This window comes from Diabrotica undecimpunctata, chromosome 1 (genome assembly GCF_040954645.1).
Source record: "Diabrotica undecimpunctata isolate CICGRU chromosome 1, icDiaUnde3, whole genome shotgun sequence".
In the NCBI taxonomy this organism is placed as follows: Eukaryota; Metazoa; Arthropoda; class Insecta; order Coleoptera; family Chrysomelidae; genus Diabrotica; species Diabrotica undecimpunctata.
Genome location: NC_092803.1, coordinates 185,503,370 through 185,516,954, shown reverse-complemented (window position 1 = coordinate 185,516,954; position 13,585 = coordinate 185,503,370). Strand labels below are relative to the sequence as shown.

The 13,585-nt window shown below is 32.5% G+C and overlaps 1 protein-coding gene across 1 annotated transcript in view; it reads right to left on the bottom strand.

Annotated features, from left to right (window-relative positions):
• Window positions 1–7,852, bottom strand: part of mfas (midline fasciclin) — a 98,349-nt gene extending 90,497 nt beyond the window's left edge. Inside the window, exon 1 of the mRNA XM_072520766.1 lies at window positions 7,673–7,852. Within this exon, the coding sequence (XP_072376867.1) occupies window positions 7,673–7,743 (71 nt within the window). The 5' untranslated portion in view covers window positions 7,744–7,852. The remainder of the gene's footprint in view (window positions 1–7,672) is intronic.
• Window positions 7,853–13,585: the final 5,733 nt, after the last annotated feature.

The following is a 13,585-nucleotide window of genomic DNA, read 5'->3' as shown; positions in this document are numbered from 1 at the left end:
ATGCAAGAAAATGCTCAGAATATCGATTAATTAGCCTAATGAGCCACATTCTTAAAATTTTGTTAAGAATACTTCACAACAGAATTAGACGCAAATGCGAAGAAGATCTCGAAGATACCCAATTAGGTTTTAGAAATGCTATGGGAACCAGGGAGGCACTTTTTGCGCTTAACATCCTATTACAAAAATGCCGTGACCAAAGAAAAGATGTATTTGCATGTTTCGTGGGCTTCGAAAAGGCATTCGATAAAGTACAGCATGTAAAATTAATGTAAATACTGAAAAATATCGGAATAGATGACAAGGATATTCGTGTCATTAAAAATTTGTACTGGAATCAAACTGCTATCGTAAAAATTGAAGATAACTACACCGATGAAATCTCCATACAACGAGGAGTCAGACAAGGTTGCATTTTGTCCCCAACATTGTTCAATGTTTACTCGGACCAGTTATTTAAAAAGGCACTTGAGAGACAATCATATGGAATAAAAATCAACAGGGAACTACTTAATGTGATTAGATATGCAGACGATACAGTAATTCTGTCAGATAATATTGAAGGTCTCCAAATTCTGCTTGATCGTATTCACGAGGTAGGAGAGGAAATAGGCATTAAAATAAACTCAAACAAAACTAAATTTTTAGTGTTTAGTCGTGACACACATCCCGATGCAAAACTTCAATTAAACGGAGTCCAAGTTGAGAAAGTTCACAAAATGACATATTTGGGAACTGTGATAACGGACCAACTAGATCCAGACATAGAAATAAAACCTAGAATAGCAATGACTAACACTACTTTTATGAAAATGAAGTCATTTCTTTGCAATAATCATCTCAGTTTAGAACTAAGACAAAGAATAGTTAAGTGCTATGTTTGGTCCGTACTTTTGTATAGTGCAGAAGTGTGGACGCTAAAAGTATCGATCATGAACAAAATTGAAGCATTGGAAATGTGGGTTCATAGACGATTGCTAAAGATACCTTGGAAAGCAAGGAAAACTAAACGCTCCTTAGTACTAAGAAGTACTAGGGAGCGTCAACAAAGAAAGAGAACTGCTAAAGACTGTTAAACATCGAAAAATGTCTTATCTGGGACATATAGTAAGGGGAAGTCGATACAAAATATTACAACTGATTCTTAAAGGCAAAATAGAGGGCCGTAGAGGTGTAGGAAGAAAACAAGTTTCTTGGTTAAAAAACATTCGTGAATGGACACAGATATCAAATGCAGGACAATTATTCCATATTGCAGAAGATCGAGAAGCCTTCTCAATGGTGATTACCAACGTCGGATAATTCTGATATGGCACGCGAAGAAGAAGAAATATAGTTTTATAAAATGATGGTCATACCTATTTGGAGGCAGTGGCACAGTAAACTTTTTAAAAAATAATTTCACCATTTTTTGCTACGAAAAAGTATCGCAGTATGCCCTTAAGATATGATTAAACAATGTTTGTTATTAAAAGTAGCTTTTAAAAGACTTTTTTTAATCTAAATGGGTCACATGGTATAAGTGGTCAAAACAACTCTCAGATTTATTAGAAAGAATAAATTAAAGACAACCAGAATGATAATCTTTTTTAAATTTTGTTAAATTTAATGTAAAAAATTTAATTACAAAGTTGTTTCTTTTTTGAAGATTTAGCAAGTTCGTTTGTTAAATTCCTAAAATCTAATGGTTCTTTTGATGTAGAAATGCAAATCTTTTTATGCGCAATTAACTGCTTTTATAATGTTAGACTTTTTTTAAGCAATTAAAACAAAAGAATTTCTACATTATCTATCTCCCTTTTCTTTAACCTTGTTTATTTTTATACATAAGCAAAAATCAACAATATGCACAACTCCAATAAAAATATGACACCAGTTTATTATACTGGTACCAGTATTTAGACAAGTACTGTATTATTACTAGGAAGTTGATATTGATGTCCTCGAATCAATAAATTGCGCTAAACGAATCTTAAGTATTGTATGAATCATTTTTACTAAAAAACAAATGAAATCAACCACAGACTTTGAATTATATATGTACCAAACAAAATTTCTTTTGGTACAGTTTATGATTGTATAAGTGACTGAAAGTATGTGACTAGATTATAAAAATTTGTATAGTAATACTATTTATAACGCCTTTATAAACGGCATGCTATAATATTACTTCACACCAACATTTTTTTCATGGCCTTTGTTCAATATATTCTTCTGTTTCACAATACCTAAAAACTCATTGTAAAAAAGTGTGAAGACGGTCGAATAATAGCGACGTAAAGACGTGAATTGTGATGTATATGTGTGTGTTGTTGATTATTAAAAAGCTTTCTATAAAATAAAACATGACCAACTGATGGAAATGTTAAAATCACTTGGTCCAGACAGCAGAGATCACTCTGTAATAAACAATATCAATTACGAACAAACTGCGGCTGTTACAGTTGGGGATCATTTAACAGACAACACGAAGACAGAAAGAGTTGTGCGACAGGAATGTATACTGTCCCCAATATTATTCTATATAAACGCATCAAAAGTGTCTAAGGAACACATATATACATCAATTTTGATTGGATTTTAAAAAGTGTCATAGTATAATGCCCCATTAGTCAGCAATAAATTCAGCTTAATTTTAGTTTACTATGATTTGTTTATGATTAAATAATTAAACAAAAGATAAGAAATGCACTAATTTAATGAAAATTTTAAACATAAAAGTGTATAATAGTCTGTGTTTCCTTCAGCAGCATTAATTACAGCTTGATACCTCTTTAATATGCTAAAAATTAAATTATTAATTTCGTTTTAAGGCAATATGACCCATCCCTGTTTAAGAAGATCGTAAACACATTGTCTAGTATAAACATTGTGCAGATGAAATCAATCTGTCTCTGAAGCATATCTCATGCATACTTATTATGGGATTAAGATCTGGCGATTGTGTTGGCCACAGTAAAAGTGTAATATCCTCATTATGAACCCAATCTCTTAATGTTCCTGCAGTATGTGGCCTTGCATTATCCTGCAAATCAGGACCTGAAGCAGTGTCAAATGGAAGGACAGCAGATTCCTAGATACGTACAATATATTGAGATGAATTCAAAGTGCCTTCTACAAAAACGGAAACAGTTCGATGATGAAAAATTATTCCAGCCCACTTCATAACTTTTAGAACACTATATGGACGAACACCCTGTACATGCCTGAGTCTTTCTTGTCGACAAGGTCATCTACAAACTCTTACTCTTCTTTAATCCGGGTAGAGACAAAACCTAGCTGCATCTGTGAATAACACATAACTTCATTCTTGTAAGTCCCACTAAACATGTTCTTGTGCCCACCTTATTCTGAGTTTACGATTTCCATGACATGGAAAACCGTAATGGACGTCTGGCGTGCAAGTCAGTTTCATTTAATATATTCCTCAAAGTTTGATCACATACAGTCATGGAATACGACCTACTTTTGACCACACTTTTGGCAAAAGAGGTCCAAGAAGAGGAAGAATATGCTGGCTTCATAACCTACGAAAATGGTACTTGACCACTACCGAACTTTTTTTATAGCCTACAATAGCCATGTCAGTGTCCAACATCCGTAACATATAGGCACCATAAGAAGTAGAAATATTTCTTTTTGTTCTGTAGTTTACCTATCATGTAACTAAACTCTTTATGATACTGTTCAATCACTACTTCATCATCTGCAAAACTTAAAATGTGTACGTGTACGTTTGTCACTGGTTGTTATATTTTTCTTTTAATATTTTTAGTGTTTTTCAAATATATTTGAAATTGTATTGATAAGTAAAGCATCCCCATAAAAGAAACTTTGTTCCTATGATTGTCATTTTAATCTTAATGAAGACGTCGCTTCCTTACTACAGATTTTTTGCGAACTATTAACTATTTCTGTGTTTTCAATTTGTTCATAAGTTTTCGCTTACAAGTACCATATTTATATATTTCTGTTTTGTCCCTCAAAATTTTACAATCCTTTTGTTAGAAAACGAAGCTGTCATTAAATATTCTTCGATCAATAATCCTAAAAAATCGATAACTTACATAGCACTAGCTCAACTACTACTACTACTAAGGATTTCCACAGTTTTCACTGTCTTCCTTCACTCAACCGTTTTCTCCAATTTTCCCTGTCATTCCAGTCTCCATCTCGCAGGGTTCTTTTCTCCATAGCCTCGTCGATTTCATCTCTGAATGACCTTCGGGGTCTTCCTCTCTTTCTTCTTCCAATCGGGCTCCATTCTGTGATTTTGTTTATCCAGCGTCCTCTGTCCGCTCTTCTGACGTGGCCGTACCAGGATAGCTCAACTAATAACATCAATACTTTCACCAATACACATAAGAATTTAATATCATTTCTAGAACTTAATGGTTTTCGTGAACAAATGTTGAAAATCGTGAACATTTAAAAGATATTTTTCAAAGTTTAAATTTATTCAATCAATTAAGACAGTCATATGTAGGTTATAAAGTAAATTGTGAAGACTGTAACTCAACATATATTCGACAGAAGCATTAGTTTTTACATAGACGAATTATCGCACACAAAAACAGTTTATTTCCAACTCAAACTAAAAAAAGATTTTTAAAATCTAAAAGAAGGAACGCATAAAGGTTGAGTAGTTGAATATCAACCAGTCGTATGAAATCATGCAAGTCTTTTTGGTCTTCGCATGAAGGGCTGTGTCGGTCGTACAGCGAAATTTGTACATTTGCCATCAACCGCTTTTGTAGTTATCAGTATGTTATCTCGATATACCATATATTTGTGTAGACAGACTGCATCCTTGTCTGACACTAAGTTTTAAGTGGAATTTATTTAAAAATGTGTCAAACATTTTTACTGATCCAGTAGTATGGTTTTATAGCTCAGTTATAAGAGAAACCAAGTGTTGCTGCCCGCTTTTTTTAGTATTCACCATAAGTATTGCCATTTAACTTTTTTAAACGTCTTGCGATGCCGTAAAAGACCGAAAAATTAAACCTGAACAACCTGAAAAATGCAGAAATATAAAGGCGTTTGCAAAAACAATTGTGGGAGGAAAACAATAAACCAGTGGGAGGAAACAATACAAAAGGAATGTAACTACTAAGATTAAAATGTTAGCATGGGAAACGCCTAAAAGAGTGATAAGAATTAAAAAACATCACAGAAAAGAGCTTTGGTTTGATGAAGAATGTAAACAGAGACTGAAGATTAACAGAAGATTAGAACCATATGTAGTTATGAAATAATAAACTCACTCGCAACACAGGAAATAATGGATGGCATTGGAGGACTGAAGAATAATAAAGCTCCAGGTATTGACAACATACCAGCTCAAATTCTCAAAATTGAAGGACACATATTGTTAGATAGATTTTATAAAGTAATAACATACGTGCGGAACACAGAAGAAATTCTAGGAAACTGGAAAAAACCAATTATATACCCAATCCACAAGAAGGTAGACAAGCTTAGTTACAAAAACTACAGGGGCATACCCTTACTCTGTGTGAGCTATAAGCTGTTTACGTAGATCACAAACAGGAGATGAAGTAACTTACAGAGCAAATTATAGGAGAATATCAGGCAGTATTCAGACCAGGTCTGTCTACTGCTGGTCTACTTGACCAGCTATTCAACGTAAAGCAATTATTAGCTAAAGCATGGGAGCACACTATAGATATCTACCAAATATTTGTAGATTTTCGATAGCCTATGACAACATAAACAAAGATAAAATATACTTAATTATACGAGAATTTGGTATACCACGAGAATTTGTCCCGTGTATATCATCAGACCAATAATGACATACGCGGCAGAAACACGACCTGACACAGAAAGGACAAAAAGAATGTTATAAACAGCAGAGATGAAAACTCTTAGAAAAATTGATGGTAAGACTCTATGAGACAGAGCTAGAAGTGCAGATATACGACGTAGATTCAAGGTGGAGAACATCAAGGACTGTGTAAGAAATAGAAGATTAGAATAAAACGATCATATAAGTCGAAAGATAACAAATAGAGTAGTAAAGACGACAAAAGACGGTTCCTCAATAGGAAGACGATCAGTAGGAAGACCACGACAACGATGGAACGAAAACTTACTGGAGGTACATTGAAAAACAGACAGAGTCATGTCCACATAAAAAGAAGAAGAACAAGAAAATTTGTAGAATAAGTTCAAGCTACCATGACTCACAAAGAAGCGCAAGCATTAGTCCAAAAACCAATTGACAGATGCTGAAACAAGAAGAAGGCTGGCTCCAACTCAGTTTAATATATGTATACCCAAAAAATATATTTTTTAATAAGTGTAAATAGATTGATGGGCCGAACAGTAAGAGACAACATAAAACCGTATGTAGATCTTGAATAAAATGCAAAATAAATAGGGCTAGATGTCAACGTAAATAAAACTAAAGCCCTAATGCTAGGAAACATCGAAACTTGAAAATTTGACAATAGAGGACGCAAATGTTGAAGTTGTAATACAGCTCCCTTACTTGGGCGTACAGATAACTGAGGACTGCAGCCAAAAAGAGGTAATACGGAAAAGGATAATGCTTGCTAACAAAGCATACTTCTCTCTGTCGCAGATGTTTGGATCCAAAGACATCCATAGGGAAGTTAAGTTCAAAATATATAAAACCATCATACGACCAATAGCAACATATGTCGCAGAAACATGAATCACGTCAGAAAAAACAATAAACCGTATTAATACTTTTGAAAGAAAGATATTGAGAAATATATTGGGACAAGAAGCACAAGAAGCAGAGGACGACCACGAAGGAGATGGATTGATGATGTCCAAGAAGACATACAGATTCTAAGGGTCAGAAAATGGAGGGAATTTGCCAGGAATCGACAGGAGTGGCGACTTCTTTGTGAGCAGGCCAAGATCCACAACAGATTATCGAGCCACTTAGGCTGATGATTGGGACCCAACTACGACAATGGTATATGGAGAACAAGGTTCAACCACGAGTTATATCAATTTTAGAAAGACCCCTCTATAGCAAATTATGCAAATATACAAAGATTGCGCTAGGCAGATCGCCTTATAAGAATGGATGATAATAGAACATCTAGAAGAATGCTTAGTGGAACTATGGTGGGACGTCGGATGGTAGAAAGACCAAGGAAGAGGTAGATAGATGAAGTGAGAACCGATGGTTAGAAGATATTGAGGGTAGATAACTGGATGAGAGCAGTCAAGGAAAGGGATGCTTGGAGGCGGATTCTAAGGAAGGCTAGCGCCCGATTTAAACTGTAGGGCCATTGGAGAATATAATATAATAATAAAAATAAATAATAGTTTAATAAAGGCACCATTTTAAAGTTCCATGCATGTTGTGAAAGTAAAAGAATTAGTTAAGTTAAATCGTAAGCTCAAAACCGTTTGTTTTGTTGCCAGTATCAACAGTTTGTTTGATTTAAGTTGTGTTTTGAAAACAGTTTCCTAAAAGTGTTGCTGTACCTATAATAAACGAACTTTCTTTTTACCGCGTTTATTTTATAATAGTAATGTTATACATATATACAAAAACCACTAGTATACAGTTGTATACTTGTTATATCTTTCCTTTTAGGAAACTAAAATTATTTTTATGAGTATAAGAGAAACTATTTCGTTTGTTATTAAATTAATTACATACCTATAAAAATCAGATTGTGCTGCTCGCACAAGTAACAGAGCACTCAAAATAAGAAATGCTTTTCCAAGCATTTTCGCGAAACCGTATTACTATCTATAAAAAAAAACCGCTTATAGAACTCGCGAAACCGGTTAATTTAATTCTCCTTTTCTATTTACCAACTGATCCACCATCACCGCAGGAGCTCCCATATATAAACAATTCCAAATGGTGGGGCTGCGCTCATCGCCGAAGATAACACCGTTAGGCCAACTAAAAATGTTGTACTCCAGTTGAAACAGATATTATCTGAACTACGTGGAAATATTTAAAAAAATAATAATATTGTTGATTGTTGTGCTATGTTTATAACTTTTCTTTAAATATAAGTTCCAAAAAGTAGTTATCAAAATAAAATTCCGTAATATGTTCCTAAGAATTAAAATATGCAATTGTTTGTGTACAGGTTTTAAAAATGGTTAATCTTATAAGATTTATTTATTATTTTCTAATATAAGAAATTGCAAGATAAATATACGTTCTGTAAGGCAAGGGTATAACTATAAGCCAGTACCATATATTAATTGTGTTTGAGATTAAAGTAAAAAACACAAAGCCAAAATATCGGAAAGTACCACCAAAAATCAAGTGGTAGTAGGTGTTTTATTAAGCGCTTCCTATCGTTAACTTTCTTCTTCTGTCGGTGCCATAATTAGGTTCTCCTAACGTTGGCAATTACATTGAGGAGATGACTAGGGAGTAATTTTTCAAGTTATACTTCTATACGCGCGGTTGACGTTGGAAATTTGCACGGGAGTCAATCGGTGAAATCATTACATATGTAAGATATAGGTAAGAGAGAGACAGAAGATATATTTTCTCTCTCTTTCTCTCTCGAAAATAAAAATGTTCCTTTTGTAAACATATTTAATATCTATTAACATTATTATTTTTTTAATAATATTATTATCATTATAAATTAAACATATGCGTAAGTTATGTATATTGTCATTGTTAAATACTTATATGAATATTGATTTTAATTTGTATTGTATTATAATATTGAATTATGTGGCAGTGTATTGTATTGTATTTTTATATTATTAACAAAATTAATAATGAATTTTACTGCAGATATGTGTAAAAAAATTTTTTTGCATTCAACTCTTTTTATACATATATGAAATATGTTCATTAAAATATTGATTCAATCCTTCATTTACTTACTATACTCCTATTACAGGTCAAATGTTTATATACAGCAAACGATACACCATATACCTGTATATCTAATTCTTTTTCTCTTTCTTCTTTCTCTTACCTATAGCATTACATATGTAATGATTGTGCAGATTGACTCCCATATAAATTTGTAACGACGAACGCGTGTATAGAAGTATAACTTCTACCGGCAGTCCCACTGGACTGCCACACCCGTTTTTTTTTTGTTGCTGCTTGTAGTTTTAACTGATCCAAGTCGGGTGTGTTTTAACACTTTGAACACTGTCACACCTATTTTCTTTTCTGCTTTTGAAAACGCTTTGGAACGTTTGGAGTTTTGAGACATTGGAACATCTTGATTGGAAACCACACTAGACATTTCTGTCGACACTGATTGTGGATTGGACTTTTCATTTCATTGGAGTTTCATTTGGTCTATCAGTCACAGAACTTTCAATGAAGTCAGCTTCAGAAAAAATATCTCTATTAAGGGGAAAAATTCCCGTTTTAATAAAACCTGACAGAATATTCCTAGGTGTTAATGTTTTCATATGTGCCTCTCTTGTATATTGTGCTATATTGAAATAGGTTTACAAGGATGGCTCAGCAACCATGGGTCTATATCAGCATTGTAATACGCTTTAAAGGGAGCGAAAATTTAATCATAAAGGGGTTGCAGTTTGTAACTACAATGAGGAGGCAGAATCAGTATGATTACACCATTACCCTTTTACAGTTAAACAACGTGATATTTTACGTAACTCTCGTGATCGTTATATATAAATATGGAAGGGTTTTTAATTTAACTGTTGCTAAACTTAATGAAGTGTTTCATAACGTCGACAAACAGCTCGCTGTTCATCAATCCACTTGGATTGATAATATTTTCTTGGAAAAACCATAACAGGTGGCAGAAACGTATCATTCGTGGATACGACACATGTGGTAATAAGAATACCCCTTGCACCGCTAGTACAACTATTCAGCTGCTTTACACCTTTCTCTGCCACGACTTTCTTAGGTTTCTGCACTGTTGTTGTACTAGTCTCATCAAGGTTATATATTCTGATATTAGACACAGCTGATGGATATCTAGAATAAATGTCATGTAAATTGTCGAAGAACTTGTTGACATTGTGTGGATTAAATTATGTTAATCTTGATCAACTTCAACCCTCTGGTTGACGTATTTAAAATATGATGTATTTAAAAATAGGTTCCCACGCCTATTTAAAAATGAACGGAACCGTTAGAATCCAGCTATCTTATCCTTGATCCAATTCCGTGGAACTGAAATATTGTTTTTAATCGCCATATCATATTTCGCCTTTCGTCTTTCGTGCTTGAATGGTTGTTAATCCGTACGTCATATTGATGTAATCAAACAAAGAAATTTCCTGTTCCTCTGAAAACACACGCCGTACAGCATAATTGGGTTCCATTCGATCATTATCTGTATTAGCACGTTTTTTTGCGACATATATTTGTAATTTTACTCAGTGTTTAACAATTCTCAATGATTTTTTGTCTAAAACATCTTGTGCGACACTTGTTATATCATTGGAGCTGAATGATGCTCGACTCCTTGGTTTTTCTCTGCGCACTATGTCTGCAACAAACATAATAAACTTTTATTCTACCTATACAACATATCATTTTAGCATACATACTTGGTACAAACTTTAGTAGTACACAATGCGACAGTCTCATTGTTTACTATCACCCAGTGTACCGAGTAGCTTTGTTGTAATATGTATATCATTTTCTCGTAAAAAGTTTAAAGATTGTATTCACAATTCAATTTTAAGTTGTTCCTTAGCCAGCTTTCTCCAAAAAACAGTTTTTTTTATAAATTTTATTTATAGTGAAAAAGATATTTCAAAATCAAACTTTTTACAGGTTGTAATGTTATAAACATCACATATTTGATATTCTACTTCAAACAATTATTTTATTTCAATTTCTTTCGATTTTATTTATTTATAAACTTTCTCTTTTGTTTTACGTTTTATTCTAAAACTAGTTGGCGCTCAACTTTCTATTTACTAAATATTAAGTAAATATAATAAAATCTAAATTAAAATTTTAATTTTCAGTTTATATTTTAATTCACTGTATTCAGACCCCATTTTGTTCTATGCGATAGACATAAATTGATTTCTATGGTCCGTTCCAAGCGTCACGTTATCTGTCAATTGGCAACGGTTGTCACTTCAATTTAATGAAAAGCTAAGTAGTTTTTATAATACTTTTCGTTTACTGCCAGTAAATTCATTTATATATTTAAATCTTCTCCTGTGGTAAGTACATTTTATATTTCTAGGTTATAATTTTTTTTATATCTGTCTTTTAACTTTGTTTTATAGACAATCCAACCTCCAACCCACGTGTGTCTTTCAAACCCTATATTGTATATGCTTGTAGGATCTTTATTTAAATCATGTTATATAACTAATTTAATAATAATTATTAATAATAATTTTAATGGTAATTATATTTGTTTAATTATCCTTGCAATCAGCTACGTTCTTTCAAAATTGGTTTTTCTATGGCAAGGAAATTTAAGACGTATACAGTCGCTAACTCAAGGTTTATTATTTAGGTTTTTTTGGCTTAATAAATTTTTCTTGTTTCTCTTCTTAGGTGGAACTTTCTGAAGACTCATGGTGCACTACACATGGGATAACAGCTGTAGCAGCATAGCAGATATCATGCGGAACTAAATAACTGCTTAAAACTACAACATGTTCGATCCAAACATCTCAATCAACTTAAAATCTACTCATTCAGTTATAATCCATCCAACCACCATCAGTTCTCAACAAGTTACCCTGTCAACCACATGAAGCCATAATTATCAATTTCAAATTTGCTTAAGGCTATAGGCAGGACTTTATACTATACCTAAGAGACTGAACTAGACGAAGCCTAACAATTGGTTCCCAAAGAAAATTGTTAGTTTTATTGTAATTACTATTGTATTGGTAATAAGCCAATAACGGTGTATAAATAATATTATAAATAATACTAACGGTGATAATGGATAAAATTCAATATGAAAACAAAATGAAATATCTAATCACAAACGGACCCTATACAAAATTAAGAAAGGATCATTAATTACACCTCATTACAGTAAGACCCCTCATTTTTATGAAGTACTGAATGTTCATAAAACGAATATACCACTTAGACCTATTTGTAGTACCATGAATTCTCCTTGTAGTGAACTGTCAAAAATTTTATTAAATATTATACAACCACTTCCAAATAAAAATGACACATTTGAAAAAAATACACATTTTTTAAATAAATTATCAAATATTGCATTTAATTCAAATAATATTTTAGTAAGTTTTGACATAAATAGTTTATTTACAAATTATCCATTAGATAAGACTTTGAATATAGTCAAGACAAAGTGACTTAGTGAGTGATGATACATTGGCAACTAGAACAAGACTAAACATATCAGCTATAATGGAGTTATTGACATTATGTACTGATAATACATTATTTTCAACTAAATAGTGAATTCTATAAACAAAATTTTGGTCTAGCAATGGGCTCTAGTTTATCTCCATTATTAGCCGATATATTTATGGAAGATTTTGAAACAAATATTATTTCTAAAGAAAATTTAAAATCCACAGTATAATGGAGATATGTAAATGATGTATTCTCAATATGGGCTTATGGATCAGAGTTGTTGGACACATTCCTGAATGATATAAACGATAAAGAAGAGACAATCACATTTACCATGGAAAAGGAATATAATAACACACTACCTTTCCTGGATGTTTTAATATCTAAGAACGATACTGAATATGAGACTCAGGTGTATAGAAAACCAACACACATCAACAGATATTTAAATTTCAAATCACAATATCAATATTAAAAAGGGAATCATTAAATCCTTATACGATAGAGCCAAAAGTGCTTGTTCTAACGAAAATTCGAACGTTTCAACGAACGTTCAAACGAACATTTCAACAACATTCAAAACAACAAACACATCGAGGTCTATTTTGTCTAAAACTAAACCTAACAATGAATAAGAAAGAACAAAGAATTGTATTTATAAAATACCTTGTGAATGTGATCAGTTTTATTTAGATAAAACATCAAGGCCATTAAATATTAGAATAAGTGAACATCAATTTTATATTATAAATAGAGAATTTGATAGATCTCAAATATGTACACAGGCATGGGATAATGAACATAGGATTCAATGGAATGATTCTAGTATAGTCCTAAAAGAAACGGATGGTAAAAAGAGAAAAATCCAAGAAGCTCCCTAATTATGCTAAATGAAACCAATTGTGTCGCAAATTCCTCAGCAGAATGCAGTAGGATCTGGTTACCCATACTAAAAGAGAAAGATAATAAAAGGAAAATACAAGTATTAGGAAGTCAGTAACATTAAGAGTAAAACTAAATGTAAGACCAAATACTTACAATGTCGGGATGAGGTTTTTTCCTGGTTTTTCCTCATGATTTACTATGGAATCACTAACAGGAGAATTTTACCGTCATTATGTCATGTTGTTGTCTTTTTAAAGACGAATTACATGCTTTGATTTTTTCTGACGGATATTCTCAAGTTAAAGTTGATTTCATGTAATCGAATGAACTATCTTACAATAAAGTCTTCCCAGGAATGCAACTCAGCAATATTGGCAATATCATTTTGAGGTCGTCTAC